The sequence below is a fragment of the Bactrocera tryoni genome, chromosome 3 (genome assembly GCF_016617805.1).
Source record: "Bactrocera tryoni isolate S06 chromosome 3, CSIRO_BtryS06_freeze2, whole genome shotgun sequence".
Classification (NCBI taxonomy): domain Eukaryota; kingdom Metazoa; phylum Arthropoda; class Insecta; order Diptera; family Tephritidae; genus Bactrocera; species Bactrocera tryoni.
In genome coordinates, this window is record NC_052501.1 from 34619171 (window position 1) to 34639952 (window position 20782).

A 20782-nucleotide genomic window follows, 5' to 3' on the forward strand; every position below is an offset into this window, starting at 1 on the left:
CGGATCAATAGTTTTTTTAGCGCCTAATATAAGAATTTTCGAACTTTCGGGTAACTTTATACCGCATATAAAATTAAGAGAGAGCGTTTTACTCAAAACAGTGTATATTTGTGCCTAAATGGATATAACTATTATCAGGATTTGCGACCCGCCCGGCTGACTTTACTCCATATGATTGGTTATCGTATGTGACGAACTTTGATGAAATCTTGGGAGCATTCTATTAGTCGGTGGCCTTTAAACTAGCAAAAAATAGATAAAATCGGGTCAATACTATCTCCTATATTCCTAATACAAGATCTTCAAACTTTCGTCAAAACTAAGTGAAGGTATAATATTTGATACTCTACAGTTTAATGCCAAAAATATGTGAAATTGGTTTATGAATGACCCAAAATCCTATACTATAATAAATATAATTATTTTCGTTAATCGTCAAGTTATGTACCATACCTACTATATATAAAATTGTTTGGATTCTGTCCTCTGGTTGACGTTTTGGTATTTCCTGGTCCTGGCAAGTTGCAAGAGTACGAAATCTTCGGTTACTCCCGAGCATAGCCCTTCCCTACTTGTTTTACTACAATTTCTACTTTTGAAGAAGAGTCTTCTTTTCTTTAACGATGTTCTGCACCGCTAAGTGTTTCTCGATATTATCTCATTGTTAATAGAAAAAATTAAGTTCAGAACCTCGATAAATTGTTAAATAAATGTCTAATTCAAAACAATAATTAACTTTTCTTCAAATTTTTTTCGATAAAATGTTGGTATATTTTTACTTTCTGAAACATTGCCAACCCCTAAATCGCATTGCTTAGGCCCCGGGTTTCACGTAGACTATCGAAGAAAATCTCTCTGCACGTTCACAATTCCACAGTTGTATATAAAACTCAAAATATAGTGGATGTTATTTTTTATATATGTAGTATAGTTATAGAATTTATTTTTAAATACATACATATGTATACTTGTATGAGGCAATTCTGCATGCTTAATGTTTACATGTAATAATATATAATATTAGAGAGAAAAGATTAATAAAAAAAAATTGTATGTGGGTTAGTTGGGGAATTAATTCTTAACAGTTTTAAAAAATTTATGTTCGTTCGTGTTTCTAGTGTGTTGGAATGCACCTTCTTTGATTTTGTGTATAGCACAAGTTGTGGATGGAACCGTTTTGTATTCACTACGGTATAGGGTTGTAGACGAAGCTCCATCTATACCAAGAGAAATTGATGATTGGTTGACATTTCTACGGGATACAGTTCGTTCGGAATGTTTACTGTATGATGGAAATTCTATACCACTGGAAGACGATGTTTTATGAACATTGCAGGACTTCGAAGTCTGATCCCTACTTTGCGATTGACTAAGCGTGTTAAAGTGGCGACGTTCACTCACCAAAAATGAGTTATTATTATCTTGTTGTTCTCTACTTTGTCTATGTATACTGCTGTAGCTTTGACGTTCACTAGGGAAAACCGAACTCGATGGCTCCTCGTGCAAGTTTAAAATACTCTTGCGATGAATTTTACCATTCGATGTAAGACTACCTATCTGATTGGAATCGTTAGAAATAGATTTTCGATGAAATACTGAGTTCGTAACGTTCGTATCTGCAGTGAAGTCGCTTCTTCGATGATGAAAATGTTTGGATACTGTAGCAGCTGAAGAACTAGATTTCGTTTTTGACGAGCAGCTTTCAACGGCTGTGGACTTTTGTTGAGTGGTATGTGTTTGATCTGACATAAATTTAGCCGATCCAGCAGCGTTTAGCTTTGCTGATGCGCTCTGCATTTCTCCAAACTTGCATTGTGTGGAGTGTGTTTGACCGGTGACTTCTCCCATTGTTGTACTAGATAATACTCTTTCAGAAGTGTTGCCAATTTTACTAGTTTTGAATTGTGCCGAGGAGGACTCATGCGACGAAGCGTTCATGCGGGTATCAATCATTTTATTTTCCTTTCTAATACGATTTTCGGTCATAGAAATTGCCTCGTCGTGTTTATTTTCAACGTTTACAATGTTCTTAACATTGTTGGTCTTTGCAACATTCTCTATGACATTCACTCTCTCTTGTCGTTTAACATATTCTGTTTCTGGTTCTTTCTTAACCCGACCACCTATTACTGTAGTTACCTTTTTCGTCGATACTACTACTAAACCGTCAACGGGTTTATCCGAACTTACATTTGCGGCAGGAATTGCTTGTTTGCCAGAAACAAAGTTCATTTGGTTAGTCGTTTTCAAAATGGCGTTATCCTCTCCAAGAGTTATAGATGATTTGTTATGAGAATACTTCGATCGGACAGCCTTTTGTACTACTTTAGTGCTGTCTAATCTTGAACTTTGCTTTTCATTGTAGTCATCTCTTCTGGAAACCTGAAGAGTGCCCTCTAGTTTGAGATTGTCTACTGGACGTTTTACAACCACCTTTTCAGTAGCAGTTTTCAAAAGTTTAGAATCGGTTCTATCTGTAGATGAAATATACATGTGTCCTTCTGGCCTAAGATTATCTTCCGGTTTTACTTGTTTTGGACGCTCAGCCGGCTGATATTGCTGTTTTTCCTTACTGTAGAAAGTGCCTTCAGGTTTAAGGTTATTACGTGGCACAATTTTGTCTGGTCTCTTAACACCCACGTGCTTTTCCGTCTCTGTAAAGGTCATCTCCCCCTCCATTCTTAAATTATCTTTGTGAATGACTCGTCTCACTTTTTCAGCCGGTTTAAATCCGGGTTTATCAGGAGTGTAAAATTCACCCTCCGTTCTTAAATTATCAGAGGGTACAACCTTTTCGGGCCTATTTACATACTGATACTGATTTTTCTCTGCAAACGTCATTTCTCCTTCCATGTGTAAATTATCTTTTCGGACAATGCGTTTTGTTTTCTCGGCGGGCTTGAATGATGTTTTCTCGGGTACGGTAAATTCACCCTCCACTTTTAAATTGTCTTTGGGTTTTTTCACTACAGGTCGTTCACCAGACTTGTATGAAGGCTTCTCCACTTTATAAAATTCGCCTTCAGGTCTTAGGTTATCTGTAGGTTTTATTTGATCCGGCTTTTTAACAAACTCATATTCCGTTTTCTCGGTAAATATAATTTCTCCTTCCGTACGAAGGTTGTCCTTTCTAATAATTCGCTCACTTTTTTCAGCAGGTCTAAACGCAATTTTTTCTGGTACATAAATGTTTCCCTCTGATTTGAGATTATCTTGTGGTTTTTTCGGAACAGGACGTTCGGCGGGTTTATACCCAGGTTTCTCTGGCTTATAAAATTCTCCCTCAGGCCGTAGATTATCTGCATGCTTTACTTGTGACGGTCGCTCACCGTGTCGGAATTTTGGTTTATCGGGAGAATAAAATTCTCCTTCAGGCTTCAAATTATCCTCCGGACGCTTCTGTACGGGACGTTCGGCTGGTTTATACCCAGGCTTCTCTGGTGTATAAAACTCTCCCTCAGGGCGTAGATTGTCTGCATGCTTTACTTGTGATGGACGCTCTCCGGGTTGGAATTTTGGTTTATCGGGAGAATAAAATTCTCCTTCAGGCTTCAAATTATCCTCCGGACGCTTCTGTACAGGACGTTCGGCTGGTTTATACCCTGGTTTCTCTGGTGTATAAAACTCTCCTTCAGGCCGTAGGTTATCTGCATGTTTTACTTGTGATGGCCGCTCTCCGGGTTGGAATTTTGGTTTATCGGGAGAATAAAATTGTCCTTCGGGCTTCAAATTATCTTCCGGACGCTTCTGTACAGGACGTTCCGCTGGTTTATACCCAGGCTTCTCTGGTGTATAAAACTCTCCCTCAGGGCGTAGATTGTCTGCATGCTTTACTTGTGATGGACGCTCTCCGGGTTGGAATTTTGGTTTATCGGGAGAATAAAATTCTCCTTCAGGCTTCAAATTATCCTCCGGACGCTTCTGTACGGGACGTTCGGCTGGTTTATACCCAGGCTTCTCTGGTGTATAAAACTCTCCCTCAGGGCGTAGATTGTCTGCATGCTTTACTTGTGATGGACGCTCTCCTGGTTGGAATTTTGGTTTATCGGGAGAATAAAATTCTCCTTCGGGCTTCAAATTATCCTCCGGACGCTTCTGTACAGGACGTTCGGCTGGTTTATACCCAGGTTTCTCTGGTGTATAAAATTCTCCCTCAGGCCGCAGGTTATCTGCATGCTTTACTTGTGATGGCCGCTCTCCGGGTTGGAATTTTGGTTTATCGGGAGAATAAAATTCTCCTTCAGGCTTCAAATTATCCTCCGGACGCTTCTGTACGGGACGTTCGGCTGGTTTATACCCAGGTTTCTCTGGTGTATAAAACTCTCCCTCAGGGCGTAGATTGTCTGCATGCTTTACTTGTGATGGACGCTCTCCTGGTTGGAATTTTGGTTTATCGGGAGAATAAAATTCTCCTTCAGGCTTCAAATTATCCTCTGGCCGCTTCTGTGTGGGACGTTCGGCCGGTTTATACCCAGGTTTCTGTGGAGTGTAAAATTCTCCTTCTGGCCGAAGATTGTCTACATGTTTCACTTGTGACGGCCGCTCGCCAGGTTGGAATTTTGGTTTTTCTGGGGTATAAAACTCTCCTTCTGGCTTTAAATTGTCTGTAGGCTTCACTTGCTCTGGCCTGCTAACAAATTCATATTTTTCTTTTGTTTCGAAAGTCATTTCACCTTCAGTGCGTAAGTTATCCTTCCTAATAATACGTTCGACTTTTTCTGCTGGCCTATAACCAGGCTTTCCAGGTGTGTAAAACTCGCCCTCAGGACGTAAGTTATCTTTTGGCTTCTTCTGAGTAGGTCGTTCGGCGGGTATGTAATCGGATTTTTCTGGAGAATAAAACTCGCCTTCTGTTCGAAGATTATCTTCAGGCTTCTTTTGTATTGGACGCTCTGCGGGCCTATAACTTGTTTTCTCAGGTATATAAAACTCACCTTCAGGCTTTAAGTTATCTTCGCGTCTAATAACTAACGGAGTCTCAGCTGCCTGATATTTTGGTTTTTCGGGAGTATAGAAATCACCCTCGGGTTTGAGATTATCAGTGGGTTTAATCTGATCAGGTCTAATGACAAACGTATATTCTTCTTTTCTTTCAAAATTCATTTCACCTTCTGAGCGGAGATTGTCTTTCCTTATAATACGTTCAACCTTTTCAGCCGGTTTGTATACTAACTTCTCTGGTACTGTAAACGCACCTTCGGGTCTCAAGTTATCCTCAGGTTTAATTTGAGAAGGTCGTTCTGAAACTTGATACATTGGCTTTTCTGGAGTGTAAAATTCTCCCTCTGGTTTGAGGTTATCAATAGGTTTGACTTGCTCAGGTCTATTAACAAATTGATAATCTTCTTTTACTTCAAATATCATCTCCCCTTCAGTTCGCAAGTTATCTTTTCTTATTATTCGTTCTGTTCTTTCAGCTGGAGTGTAAGTGGTTTTCTCTGGAACAGTGAACTCTCCTTCAGGTCGTAAATTATCAAGAGGTTTTTTTTGAGTTGGCCTCTCCGCCGGCCGGTAACCAGGTTTTTCGGGTGTATAAAATTCACCTTCTGGTTTAAGGTTGTCTTCATGCTTGACTGGAGAAGGCCGATCTGCTGGAACAAAATCGACTTTTTGTGGTTTATAAAACTCCCCGTCCGGTTTCAAATTATCTTCCCGTCTAATAATCAATGGCTTTTCGGCTGGCTGATACTTCGATTTTTCCGGAGCGTAGAATTCGCCTTCCGGTTTTAGATTATCAGTGGGTTTCAATTGCTCTGGCCTAACAACAAACTGATATTCTTCCTTCGTTTCAAAAGTCATCTCACCTTCTGAGCGCAAGTTATCCTTTCTAACAATACGTTCGACTTTTTCCGCTGGTTGGTAAGGTGTTTTCTGCGGAATAGTGAATTCACCTTCTGGTCTTAAATTGTCCTCAGGTTTCTTTGCAATAGGTCGGTCAGCGGACTGGTAGTCTGGTTTATCAGGAGCATAAAACTCTCCCTCCTGTCTCAAATTGTCTTGGGGTTTTTTCTGAGTTGGGCGTTCCGCAGGTTCAAAACCAGGTTTCTCGGGTGTATAGAATTCACCCTCCGGTTTTAAATTATCCTTATGTCGAATTTGCACTGGCTTTTCAGCAGGTTGGTATTTTGGTTTTTCTGGGGTATAGAATTCTCCTTCCGGTCTAAGATTATCTACCGGTTTGACTTGCTCTGGTCTATTTACAAATTGATATTCTTCTTTCTTTTCAAAAATAATTTCCCCTTCTGAGCGCAAGTTGTCTTTCCTTACTACACGAACAGTTTTTTCGGCGGGTTTATATATTTCTTTTTCGGGAATCATGAACTCGCCTTCCGGTCTTAAGTTATCTTCAGGTTTCAATTGAGTAGGTCTTTCAGCAGCCTTAAATTCCTGCTTGTCTGGTACATAAAACTCACCTTCTGGACGCAAATTATCTTCTGGCCGCTTTTGAATTGGACGCTCTGCTGGTGTGAAACCTGGTTTTTGTGGAGTATAGAATTCGCCTTCGGGTTTTAAGTTATCTTCGTGTCTGATTTGTAAAGGTTTTTCAGCTGGCTTATATATTGATTTCTCTGGAGCATAAAACTCGCCTTCTGGCTTTAGATTATCAGTGGGTTTCACTTGATTGGGCCTAATAACAAACTGATATTCTTCTTTTGTTTCGAATGTCATTTCACCTTCTGTGCGTAAATTGTCCTTTCTAATAACACGTTCAATTTTTTCAGCAGGTTTATACATTTCTTTTTCCGGAACAAGAAACTCGCCTTCAGGTTTCAAATTATCTATAGGTTTCTTTTGCGTTGGACGTTCGGCGGGTTGATAAGTGGGTTTCTCGTGTTTATAGAACTCCCCTTCTGGTTTCAAATTGTCTTCTGGGCGTTTCTGAGTTGGACGTTCTGCTGGCCTATATCCAGGTTTTTCTGGAGTGTAAAATTCTCCCTCAGGGCGAAGGTTGTCCTCTGGTCTAACTTGTGTAGGACGTTCTCCTGGTTGAAACTTTGTTTTTTCTGGTGCATAAAACTCTCCTTCTGGTCTCAAATTATCTTCTGGCTTCTTTTGAGTTGGACGTTCAGCTGGTCTAAATCCGGGCTTCTCAGGAGTGTAAAATTCGCCTTCGGGTCGCAAATTATCAGCATGTCGTACTTGTGTGGGACGCTCTCCAGGTTGGAACTTTGGTTTCTCTGGTGAATAGAAATCACCTTCTGGTTTCAAATTATCTTCTGGCCGTTTCTGAGTTGGACGTTCAGCGGGTCTAAATCCAGGTTTTTCTGGAGTGTAAAATTCACCCTCAGGCCTAAGGTTGTCCTCTGGTCTAACTTGTGTGGGACGTTCTCCTGGTTGGAACTTTGTCTTCTCTGGTGTATAGAACTCGCCTTCTGGTCTCAAATTATCTTCTGGCTTCTTCTGAACTGGACGTTCAGCAGGCCTAAATCCAGGTTTTTCGGGAGTGTAAAATTCACCCTCAGGGCGAAGGTTGTCCCCTGGTCTAACTTGTGTTGGACGTTCTCCTGGATGATACATGACTTTTTCTGGTTTATAGAAGTCTCCTTCTGGCCTCAAATTATCTTCTGGCTTCTTCTGAATAGGACGTTCAGCAGGCCTAAACCCAGGTTTTTCGGGAGTATAAAACTCTCCTTCTGATTTAAGATTATCAATTGGTTTGATTTGTTCCGGCCTACTCACAAATGTGTATTCTTCTTTTACGTCAAATATCATTTCTCCTTCTGTTTTGAGATTGTCTTTTCTTATTACTCGTGTTGTCTGTTCCGCTGGTGCATACAAGATCTTTTCCGGCACTATGAATTCACCTTCAGGGCGGAGATTGTCCTCTGGTTTCTTTTGTAACGGGCGTTCTGTTGATTGATAGACTGGTTTGTCGGGAGTGTAGAAATCTCCTTCCGGTTTTAGGTTGTCTTTATATTTAATTTGAGTAGGTTTTTCTGCTGGAACATACGTTGTTTTTTCTGGCATATAAAATTCACCTTCAGATTTGAGGTTATCAGTGGGTTTGACTGGCAGAGGCCTTATTACATATTGATATTCCTCTTTTTCCGTAAATGTCATTTCTCCTTCACTGCGCAAGTTGTCTTTTCTAATTATGCGTTCCGTTCTTTCAGCCGGTTGGAATGGAATTTTTTCGGGAACTATAAATTCTCCCTCAGGTTTCAAATTGTCCTCGGGTTTTATTAAAGTGACTTGCTCGTCAATGTCGTACAAAAGTTTTAATCGAGATTCTTCGAGATCCTTTTTAGACCAAGTGTTGGACCTTATTCGCGTTTGAGATTCGTCCAGCAAATCTATTAATTAACAAAAAACGCAGTTCTTAATTTAAACAAAGGATATATTGTATATACTATAGACTTTACCTATAGTCTCTATTATAGCATCCGTCTTCTTAACGCTTGAAGCACAATGGTGGCGACTGAAATGAGCATACATATATGATATTTTGATATAAAATGCTAATTTAAAGCCAATTATAAAGAACCAACATTTCTAAAAGCTAATTATTTATATTGCTTACCCGCAAGTGCAGATTTCGCAAATACACATATCTGTATGCTTTGAACCAAACGTTTCTTTTTTATCGACTCCACGCTAGAATATAAATATTTTAACTTCTATTCTCATATTGAAACAAATAGTTTTGTGCCTTACGATTCTTGAGTCGCTAGTAGTCAACTTTTCTCTCTTAACGTCGTCAACTTCATCGTATATATTTGTGGTAATATCTTTGCGTTTTGATGTGTTAGTACGTTCATTGGTTATATTTTCACTGTCTTCTGTTATCTGCACATTTTTTTCGATTTCAACAAATTCGTCAATATAAATTGTCTTTTTGGGCGTTTCTACGATTCTTTCAATCACATCGGTATGCGTTTTCTCATCTAGGACTCGCCAATCGTTCAAGCTGGCATCAAATATCTGAAACATTATTAAACAAATTTTTACAAATTAGTAATTACTTCGCATTGAGGTGTATTTACAAATAGCTGTTAAAAAGGATTATTTGCATCGGTGCAAAACTTAGTTTTGATGCCAGCATATAGTGGTTGTGTACTATGTAATTATCTTAATGAATCTTAGTAAGCAAAATATTTTAAGTAGAGGTGAGCTTAGGTTTCAATACTACAACTATGTACCGATGTACTATATCGTCACCTAAAATGCAAAACAACGTATCATCAAAAAAAATGTAAACTGAGTTTTTTATTGCTTATGATTAACTACATCACATTAAATATAGTATAAAATTTTCACCTGCCGCTGTCAGATATAACCAATACTCGTATGTAACCATTTTATAACCAAAATATTTTTTCAATATGAGTGGTTTCTATTATATCGTTTTTCCTTCGCCTGCAAACTTATGAAAAGTGGTGTTACGTTATTTTGAATTTTAGGTGACAATATGTAGAGAGATTTAGCATCTCTTTTGCATAAAAAACCCAAATGCGCCAAAAGCTAAAGCAAAGAAGCTATATCCCGCATTAGGACATTATTTTTATCGCTTCGTTTGATTGAGATAGCTTACAGACCAGTTCAGGACCAATTTTATCAATTTTTGCATGAACTGAATTACATTCAGTGATATATATTTATTCATGTTCTCGTTAAAATATCTCTAATGTTGAGCGATATAGGCAATGTATTGTCAATGGGATTTTTTTTTTTTCTCAAATTCTTTATTTACAATCTGTCTGTATTCAAGACAATAAGCAAATGTTCTAAAATATACATAACTTTATACTGTTGGGCCCCAGTGGGCGCAAAAGTAATATTTTATTCTATACTTAGCTTAAGCTAATGATTATTTATTTCCTTTACGGGAGGTCTAGAATATGAAATCGTTTCAGTCGAAACGTTTCATCTGTTTCATCCAATAACGCAATAGCTAAAGGGTTGGAATGGTTGCTCAGCCTTTCAAGATATCTAGAACTAAATTTCCTAATTTCGTCTTTGACACTTGGTATATTTAGGTCGTTGTTAATTGTGATATTTGAAACAAACCAAGGAGCATCCAGAATCTTCCTGAGGCTTAAGTTCTGATAACGCTGTAATATTTCAATATTTGAGTTGCTGCAAGAGCCAGCAGACCGGCTTTAGTATGGCTTTATAAAGTAAAATTTTGTTTTCAAAACTTAATTCAGATTTGGGTCCAATAAGCCAGTACATTTTATTAGTCTTTACTTTAAGCTCTTTTCGTTTTGCCTTAACGTGATTTTTCCACGTTAATCTTCTATCAAGATGGAGGCCTAAGTACTTCACTGTATTGCTGTTAGGAATCTCTTCATTGTTCAAAATAATATTTGGACAGGAGTCTTTTTTCATTGTAAATGTGATATGTATAGATTTATCTGTATTAATGGCCATATTCCATTTTTTAAACCATGCCTCAGTAATTCGTACCTGATCCTGAATCATTTTCGACGCTTCGATCCGAGAACTGCTTGCTGCAAGCATTGCAGTGTCATCCGCATAGGTGGCGACTAAGACATTTTCAAGGACAGGCATATCTGAGGTATATATTGTATACAGGATCGGACCAAGAACGCTTCCCTGTGGAATTCCAGCACTAATAGGATATATTTTCGAATATTCGTCTTTCACTCTTACGTAAAAGTGTCTATCTAGAATGTAGTTTTTCAGAACAAGGAAAAACGGAGCAGGGAGCACTTTTTTTAGTTTATAAATCAACCCAATATGCCAGACTCGATCAAAAGCTTGTTGAATATCTAAAAACACTGCGGAACAGTAATCTTTACTTTCCAGCGTATTACTAATAAAACGAACAATGCGATGGCATTGTTCAGGAGTACCGTGTTTGTGACGAAATCCGAATTGATGCTGCGGAATAATGGAATATTTCTCTAAAACTGGTAACAGTCGTCGCAAAAGGATTTTCTCAAATAATTTGGAGAAAGTTACCAGTAAGCTTATCGGTCTGTGCGACTTCAGCATGCTTTCAGGTTTGCCTGGTTTGCTGATCATAATGATTTCCGTGCACTTCCATTGAGACGGAAAGTGGTGAAGCCGTAGTATTGCATTGAATAAAATGGGAATGAATTAATTTTATTCGGTGAATGGGAAACGGAAGTATTGAGCGAGTTGGACCATTTGAAAGGTGCCATATGTAAGGAGCACTATTTGCTGCATGTTTTATCTCGAATCGTTGTGTCGTCTAATTGTTTAACAAATCCGCGTGCAGGCCAGCTGATTCATCTTTGAAACTCCGTTTATCATTTTAGATTTAGTGAAATAGAGAGGTTGGTATTTTAAATAGGCAAAATTGAACAACCGTCACGCCCACTAGCTCACAAATAAGCAATGAAACAAAAATGTGGTTCCAGAATCGCAGTAGGGAGAGGCAACTGGAGTTAACAAATTTTGAAAAGAGCGCCCTACCCTCTTAATGGTTTAATGCATATATCTTATAAACTATTAGAGCTGTATCAACCGAACTTAGAAGAACCATCATGTTTTTTTTTTTTATTTTGCACTATATTCATTCATTTCTCAAGCATTCTGTAATTCAATTACAAAGGTAATTCGACTTAGTTCAGGCCATACCTTAGGCTCAACAAAGTTATTTTTAACTTTTCGGTTTCCTGTAGATTTCATTTTTTGTATATTAACCAATTTGTTCGAACGTTTAATGATATTAAATGCAAATTTTTTCTTAACCAAGATATTAAAGAACGTTGCTTTGAGGTACTTCACAAAAAACCTGAACGCCGTTAGAATGATGAAATTGTAAAAAAATGGAAACGTGTCAGTCACCAGGCGTCAATCCAATAGAGAATGAAAATAAAAAATAAAAATAAAAAATAAAAATAAAAATAAAAAATAAAAATAGAAAATAAAAAATAAAAAAAATTCATGGAATATGCGGAAAATTTTGTTCCAATTGCCATCAAAGTTGTCAGGCTTTAATAGACAACGCAGGAGATTGGAGCACGAGCTCTACAAATTTTTCACATATGCATCTACATAGAAAGATTTATGCAAAATGACTAAAATAGTTTAATATTTGAAATAAAATATTTGTCGATCCAATTTCCGTTTTCTAATATAATAACGTATTTTTCAATAGGGACGATATGATTTGTAAGGGTCGCTTCGGTCATTTTTAATATGACATGATCTGTATATATGTATTTTTTTTCATTGTATTCAGTAATGTTTACAATTTCATCGTAGCACACAATTTCATTATCAAAGTAATCGTTGTCCAATTGCAACTTTTCGTGCGCTTTTGCCATTTTATGGTCGTAATAATGGTCCACCTATACTCGCTATTCGTCGAATTGTTGAAAATTTCGTGCGTACATTCTCTTTACATTATGTTCAAGACAAAGAATCGCTCGAAGTAATGAAAATATTGCTGCCGTTCAGACAAGTATTGCTCAAAACCGCATTTTGTCGATTCCAAGACGTCCTCAAGAATTGGGACTACCTCAAATCACAACCTGGGGGATTTTGAGAAAGGATTTGGGCTTGTATAAAACTGTTCTCACGCAAGAACTGAAGCCATTGGACCACTGTAGTGAATTTGTTGATTTCACCTTGCAACAACTTGAAAACAATAAAGATTTTTTAAGAAAATCATCTTCTCCGATGAGGCTCACTTTTATCTGAGCGATGCGCTAAATAAACAAAACTGTCGATTCTGGTGCGAAGAAGATCCACAAATTATTCAAGAACAACCATTACATTCACCTAAATTCACAGTTTGATGTGGTTTTTGATCTGGTAGAATCATCGGTCCGTACTTCTTTCGAAAAGTAGCTGGTGATACCGTTACTGTCAATGGAAAGTGGTATAGATCGTTGGAAACCATTTTTTATGGCCGCAACTGAAAGAAGTTGATCTTGATAACATCTGGTTTCAACAAGATGGGGCTACATGCAACACAACATGTACAACACCCAAATTATTGCGGAAAAAGTTTGGAGATTCGATTATTGCAAGAAATGATTTAACACCATTAGACTACTTCTTGTGGGGTTATTTGAAGTCATTGGCCTTTAGTGAAAAAACAGATTCTCTTTAAGCTTTAGAAGTCTTACGTTGAACGTGCTATTCATGACATACTATGTATTTGATTTAGTGGAAAAGGTACTCGAAAATTGGGTTCATCGAATTCGTTCCTGCAAAAGAAGTTGTGGGGGCCATTTGAATGATGTTATGTTCAGACCAAAATTGTATCGATTGAACTTCACTTTATTTAAAATACATTTAAATTTCCTTAACAATTAGTATTTGTTTTTTTTTTATTAAAGAAATCATATTTTTCTAAAGAAACGCAGTAATGTTCAACTACAACTGCTTGGTAGTAGTTGAAAATTTTTGATCCTCTAATCAACCCTACTAACGCACAATTGAAACCTGTAAAAGTTGAAATTTGACAACACTTCAACCGACATTTTTGGACTGGTATAATTGATATCGATAATACCGAATTTCAAACCACCAACCAAAATTAATTATTAAAAAAATATTTTAATTAGTAGTACAACGAAAAAAAGTTAATTACACATAGTCAACACATAGCAAAGTACACCATATAGTACATCAACTTCTAAGTGTTACTATTAAAAAATAAAATAATAATACTACTGCTAATTAAATAAAAAAAATATAAATAAAATATGTATGTGAATTGTAAAATTTGCCAAAATGTCGCCGTAAGCAATTTTTTGCGCCCTTGGCAACTGCTTAACTTGCCTACATGGACGAGCCGGCTCTAAATTTACCATGCAATAGGGTAAACTGCTTCTTGTATTAATATTTAATTGCCAATAAACAGCAGACAAGAGGGTCCCAAAACATTTTTCTTCATTTACAAAAGCTTACGAAAAAAAATTCACCGACTCAAAAAACAAAATCGAAAATCTTTCATTCTTCTTAAAAAAAAGCGATAGCAAATAAACTCGTTTGAAATATCGAATTTTTGTTTGTAAACTAACTCGCTTCAATTACACAATAGTGGTTTACAAAAAACTCAAAGGTTTTTTTCGGAAATTGTAAAAAACAAATTTTGAGCAAACTTTGAAAAATCTCTCAACACCAAACATAACGACAATTGAATTGCTTATCCTCTTGCTCAGAGCAAATTTTTGTTTTTGACAACGGCAACGTGAATTTGGTTCTCGATAGCAATACGAAAAACTTTTGTACAAACTTGAGTGATCGCTGTATGGCTTTTACCGTGCGATTCTGTACTGTGATACTGTCTCAAGCCTCTAAATTTGAGATTTTGAGTTAGAGACAATTTTTGAGACTTGAGTCGATTTTGCTATTCTGTAAGTGACAGTCACAAAATCTATTACATTTCATTATTCAGAGATGTTTTTAAACTTAAATGAAAATAAATATGTATGTCGGTAACAAATATTAAATTTTCTATAACATAGTCAAAAAAACATAATTATCAATAAAAGTAAAAATATACATATGTTGACTTTGTTTTATAATATTTACGAAATTTATGTAAAATTGATTTATTTTTAACCTTTTCGTGTTTGAGTTACTTACAAAATAGAAAATAACTACAATCGATTAATATCTGTGATGATCTCTACTCAGTATATTCAAAATGGCAGACAAGAGTTCTTTTTGGTTTTGTGACCTGCTAATTACCAGGTCTCAAGTTTGAGTCAGTATTTTGAGACTAACGCTAGAGACTGTTTAGTGAATAGTAACTAGTCATAAATTGAGATTTTACCTCAAAATGTCTCAAATAGAGACTAGAGACTGGTTACAGAATCCCGCTATTAGTCTGACTCGTTTATATGTAGTCCTGACTGAATACACAGATCTAAGCCAACAAAAAGCAAGGATCCGCGGGCAAATACACCGCTTTAAGGGGGTATTCTCATGTAATCACTTCGAAAAATCGATTTTTTTTTGACAGTAAAACCTATTGAAATCATGCTGCGAAAAATTCAGACCGAAATTCATAGTATTTGATAAGTTACAGCTCATAGTCGCCGACGGGTCGTAAGCGACTGACTACCAGGCGCCATGACAAGTCTGCAGCTGCTACGTTTCTAAACGCATTTTTCTCGAATCATCATTTTCTGAAACTGTCATGGTCCTAAAAAAAAAGTATTCAACCGATTGCTTTAAAATTTACATATGTTCTTCTACTCATTTATAGTTATCGTCCCTACCAGAATTGTTTATTTTCGAAAATATTTTCATATATTTTTTTAAACGATTTTTAACGAAAAAAAAAACAAGATTTTCGTGACTTTTTTGAAGTTCGACATTTTTTTTTAATGAAATTGATTATATTTGGTTGGGACGATAGCCGCAAACTACTGAATAATAATCCATTCGATTTTTTTATTTCAGACAACATGAACAGCCGCTATCACCATGACCAGTGAACTACTTTTTTTGTTGGGGACTACTTTGATTAAAAAAAATATATATTAAAAATGTAAAAAACGAAAAAAAAAATTTTTTTGTACATTTCAAAATACAAATAAAAATATATTAAAAAATTAAAATGATTGAATTTTGTTGTCGCATAAAAAAAATTTTCCTAAAAAGTGGTAAAATGTATGCGTTCACATGAGAGCACCCCCTTAATCGACGAAGATTCAAATGCTGAAGTCAATTTTCATTCAGTACCACCTTTTGTTATTTATAATTCATACTTTTCACTTTCACTCAGTTTATGCGATAAATTAGGAACTTTAGCCGGTCGCTTGAAGTAAAAACGCCAAAATATTTGCTTGCTATTTGCTGCTAATTTATTCCAATAAGCCAAAAGCTTATACCTTATTGATATTGTGACTCAAAGCTGCTTTTAATGCACATATATGTGTATGTGTGTGTGCATACATAACACATAGCATATGTACATATGTTTGTTTGTTGAAATATAATGCATATTTTAATAAAGGCATACATAAGGAAATAGATTAATTGTCTGCGTTTTTAGTATCTTTAAAATATTATACATTCTGAATCCACATATGTACAAACACATGCACTACTGTATATGTACATACATACATACATACGTATAGAGGTAAGGTGAGTTCAAAGCGGGTTTAGCAACACGCGATGGAATGTGTAAATATTTGAATGCTTGCAAGGTTGATAAGTATGTATGTATATATGTATGTGCATATGTGCGTCGTTCATTGAAACAGTGAACTAACTCCTTGCATTTAAGTTTTGAGCAACCTGGACTTACATATGTACATACGTCACTTTTATTGTGAATAACGATACACATTTGTTCCTTGATTAAACTAATAGCCACATCTATGAAACTGTAGTGATACCAGTGGGATTGCTTCACTTCTATATTGTAAGACATGATAAATTGTGAGCCCATTATGAAAAAGAAATACATTTTTTATATTATGGAGTTACACCATTTTTGCAATGACCGGCACATATGTACATATGTATGTATATTGCTCATTTGTTTGTTTGCGTCAACGTGTTCGAGAGGGCTCTCAGTTGCTCATTTGAATTTTGACAACTATTACGAGTGGTAGTAAACTTTTCTCAGCACAGCAGTTTTCTATTGAGAATTTCACATTAGGGTGCACTTTTTTGAGCAATGAAAATTTTATACAGTTATCGAACATCGGGTGTAAAGATTCAAACAAGTAAGTCAGAAAAAACATATTCGCTTCTTTTTGATAATTTTTATACACTGAACAGGGTATATTAAGTTTTTCACGATGTTTGTAACACGCAAAAGGGTACGTCGGATACGCTGTAAAGTATAGTATAGACATACATACATATGTAAATAATTGATCAGCATGTAGAGCTAAGTTTATTTAGCCTTGTCTGTCTGCCTGTTTATACGCGAAATAATCTCTCAGATTTTTAGATATCGTTCTGAAATTTTAGTTACGTCTTTTTCTCTTCAAGAAAGTGCTCATTTGTCGGAGCTGTCCATACCGGACCACTATAAATTATATCATATTTGGCTTGCTTATTATCTAAAACAATGATACAATCTCCGAAAAAATTGTTCAAGGGAATTCGGTGCTAGCGACGTAAAAGTTTTTCTTTTTTTTTAGAATTTTTTCAAACCAATGATTATTTTACAATTTTATATAACTAATAATTCTTCTTCATGCATTGCTAAAAATGCAACAAACAATTTTCGTTAAAGCAAACAATATGACATACCCTAATGCATTGCTAAATACCTTGCCGTAATTAATTACCTTTGTTACTTCAGTGGTAGTAGTTATGTTCGCCACATCAGTATTGTCTTTTTCAATTTCACGAACAATGTCATTTGGCACGAAAGCTTTTGAGTCCACAAACGATTTCTCTTCAACGATTTTCCACTCTCCGGTCTTAGTGTCATACACTTTTGTTGTGTACGTTGTGGTAGTCGTATTGATGACATCATCAACTATTTCGGGGTAATGAGTATCATGAGCACTGTCCACAGTCTTCTCTTCGACGATTTTCCACTTGTTCGCACGCTGATCGAATATTTTTTTCTTATACGTAATTTTGTAAGTGCCGTCGGATTCGCGACTAACGTAACGCTCGATTGTTGGCTGCTTTTTGTTTGTAGCGCCAGTGCCGGTCTTTTCATTCAGCTCTGTCCATCTTTTAGTTTTCACATCATACACCTCCTTCTTTGACGTACTCTTGCTTTTCTTCAGCGAGCTTTCTTCAATTGTTTGTTCAGAGATATTTTGCTCTATTATAGAGGACTTTTTCGTCGATTTGTTTGTTACATTGGAGGCCAATTGCCTACTACTACCACTTACAACTACGTCACTCTTCAGGTTTTTCGCTGTTTCAGTCAGTGATGTACTATCACCTTGACTTGTAATTTCGGAGTGTGCGGTGGAGGTAATGGAATGGCTGTCGTCATCGATTGCTCTCTGTGTACTTTTAGTAAATGCCGTTGACGTTTGTTGTGTTTTTGCAGGCGATGTGATTAGCGGCGCTATTACTGGTGTTGTAGCACCATTAATGGCTTTGCCATCAATCGTCGAATACGACGTATAGCTGTTTACTTCGGTGCTACTGTTGTTCACATCATTCGTTAAAAACTTGTTTGACGATGATGTCATTTCAACATTTGTAGATGTGACTTTGCCCGATTTTGCTGTATTCGATGTGGACGAAATGGACTTTGAATTTTCGGTGGACATATCGGTGATCGTAATTCCACCATCAATGACCTTACTGCTACTGCTTGCGGACTCGATGTGTGCGAAATTGGAGCTGCTCGTGCTTGTCATGATACCGGTTTGTGATTGGGAAGAGGACAAATAAGCTTTATTGTAATTGCTGCCAATGCTGGAACTGCCGCTGCCAACTATCTCAATGACATCGATCGGCACCGAAAAAACTGGTTCCTTTTTGTCGCTCTCAAGCAGATCGATGGATGATATTATCTTAGCATTGGAAAAATCATTGGAGATCTCTTCATAGTATTCTGATTTCTGTTGAAATGAGGATGATGAGGATGACGCCTTCGTCGATTTCAATGTGTCACTCATTATGGAAGCGATTGGCGCTGACTGGCCGCCACCGATGCTGCCTACGTCACTGACGATCTCGTACAGCTGTTCTTGCTGCTGCTGTTGCTGCTGTTCAATTTGTTGTCGGCGCTGCTTTTGCTCTGACCTCGACTCAGTGTGACTGCTGCTGCTACTGCTGCTCTTGAACAAAGTCGATTGCAACTGCGACTGCGTGCCGGAGTGTGTGGTTGCCAGCATCGATTTGTTGCTCGCCGCTGACTCGGATTTTTGCAGTGTCTGTGAAGTTTTCGTCCACGTAGGCGACGACGTCGAAGTTACTCCCACCGCCGACGAGCTTGTTGATGCTGCCTCGGTGCCAGCGGTATGCACCACAGTTTTCGAGGAACTAGAGGTGGTGCTGCTTGTGCTTGCAGCATTTTTGCTGTCGCTGACACTAATTTGTTGCTGCTTTTTCTTGCTGCCTTTCGATACCATTTTGATAAGTATGAATTCGCAGGAATCTCAAAATTCGGTTTGTCTTTTAATTGAAAATGTTAGAAGATACGTTATGTCTTTTATCGATCACAGTCTATGTTATCCGACTAATTGGACACGCGTGCGAATTTCAGTTAAAAAAATACAAAAGGCAAACGAAAAAACGCGATGAACTGGGCAACGTTGTTAGAAGCGATATACTCGTATAGTATAGTATAGTAATATGAAATAGCCAATTTAAAAGCACTAGCCAACACTACTTATTTCAAGAAAAATCTCACACAACACTCAAGCGCAGAATCCGAAAGTACCACTACAAAAATATTCAACGTTTTTTAGCTTTTGATTTTTTTCTTTTCCTCTCTTTTTTCTGTGGCTATTTTTTAATTTGTTAATACTCTATTGTTGTTGGATGTGTGTCAGTCGTTTCGTTTATCGTTTAAAAATCACAAGCAGTTTTCCGAAGATCGCGTGCAACGCGTACCAATGCCCAAAGCGAACTGATCGTTCAGTTAGTGGCTGGAACAGCTTTTGGCCGCGTACCAGCACAAATCGCTACGTTTAGAAAGCAGAGTGGGCTTCAAAACCGCCCGCTCGCCTGCCCCAACTGCTGCTGACACACCAATACACTGCACCAAGTCTGAAAGCACGATCGTTATGTCGCTCCGTAAACGCGTATACACATGTATGTACATATGTACACATTTACATATATACTTATTTGCATGTACGTATGTAGGTAAGCACCGACAAGTGTAGGCAGCGCACAACTTGGATTTTATACCGCATATACATAGTATATACATACATACACACTACAAGTATTTGTGTGCGTGAAGGCAGCTTTATGTAGTCGAATGCGAAACTTTTGTTTTTCTTTTGATGTCAGTCTGAGTTTCAGAGCTTTACCTACACAGCTCAGTTCAACCGCGTTTCATATTGAGTCTGCAGCTTTTTGCTTGTCGTTCTCGAATATGGTAAAGCTTTGACTTTTATCAAGCAGTATTTTGCATCACCCACACGTTTTATTATTATTATTGTTTTTTAATTAAAGCCAAACCTTTTCTCTACCTGAAATAGCGGCACATTTAATAAAAAATTGGTTGCAGACATCAACATTGAATATTGAAATTAGGTGGAGCTGTGCAAAATACATGCAAACATAATATTATATATTACTTACATACGTACATACTTATGTATGTGTTGTAGCATTTAGTTTTTGATTTATTAAATCCCTTGAAAAATTAGTTAGAAACCGCGTACGTTAAAATATGCATTCCAGAATTTCTAAGCATTCCTTAAAAAAATACTTCCTGTTAAAACTGATTTTGTCAGATGTAGAAAATATTGACTAGTGAATTAGTAGCTCAAGAAGATTGTCTATTTTATACTTTGTATCACTTAAAAGTTCCAAGTGTAACCATCTATTCTGTAATCATGCCAAGCAAACAGCTGTCGAAAGTTCTGACCCCACAAAGATACATACATAGATGAGCAGATGTATCCCGTGCTAAATCTCTTGGGGCTTTAATTCCTTCCGTTTTTCAATTTCTTGTCACCCACCACAATTACCTCGAGAGTCTTAAAAATCTTTGGAAGACTTAAGCTATAAGCTCAACTGGTCTTTTAAATATCCATAAACATGTGATTCGATCTTTTGCTAGATTTTGGCAGATGTCGGAATTATTTACCGATCGGCCCATTGCAATAGGCAGTCTGACAGCCGCTCCGTAAGCCTCCGGTTTTGCATTTCTCTACAAATAGACTTGCTTAGTTGGAGTGAGACAAAACAGAATGATCCCCTCGAAATGTTT

At 37.0% G+C, this 20782-nt stretch overlaps 1 protein-coding gene across 1 annotated transcript; it reads right to left on the reverse strand.

The window, feature by feature from the left end:
- Positions 1–898: 898 nt before the first annotated feature.
- Positions 899–19436, reverse strand: LOC120772963. The gene is made up of 5 exons (XM_040101867.1): positions 17208–19436; positions 8656–8922; positions 8522–8595; positions 8364–8419; positions 899–8294 (listed from the first exon to the last, which is right to left on the reverse strand). Exons 1-5 carry the CDS (start codon positions 18963–18965, stop codon positions 1072–1074), a joined length of 9378 nt encoding a protein of 3125 aa, XP_039957801.1. The 5' UTR covers positions 18966–19436; the 3' UTR covers positions 899–1071.
- Positions 19437–20782: the final 1346 nt, after the last annotated feature.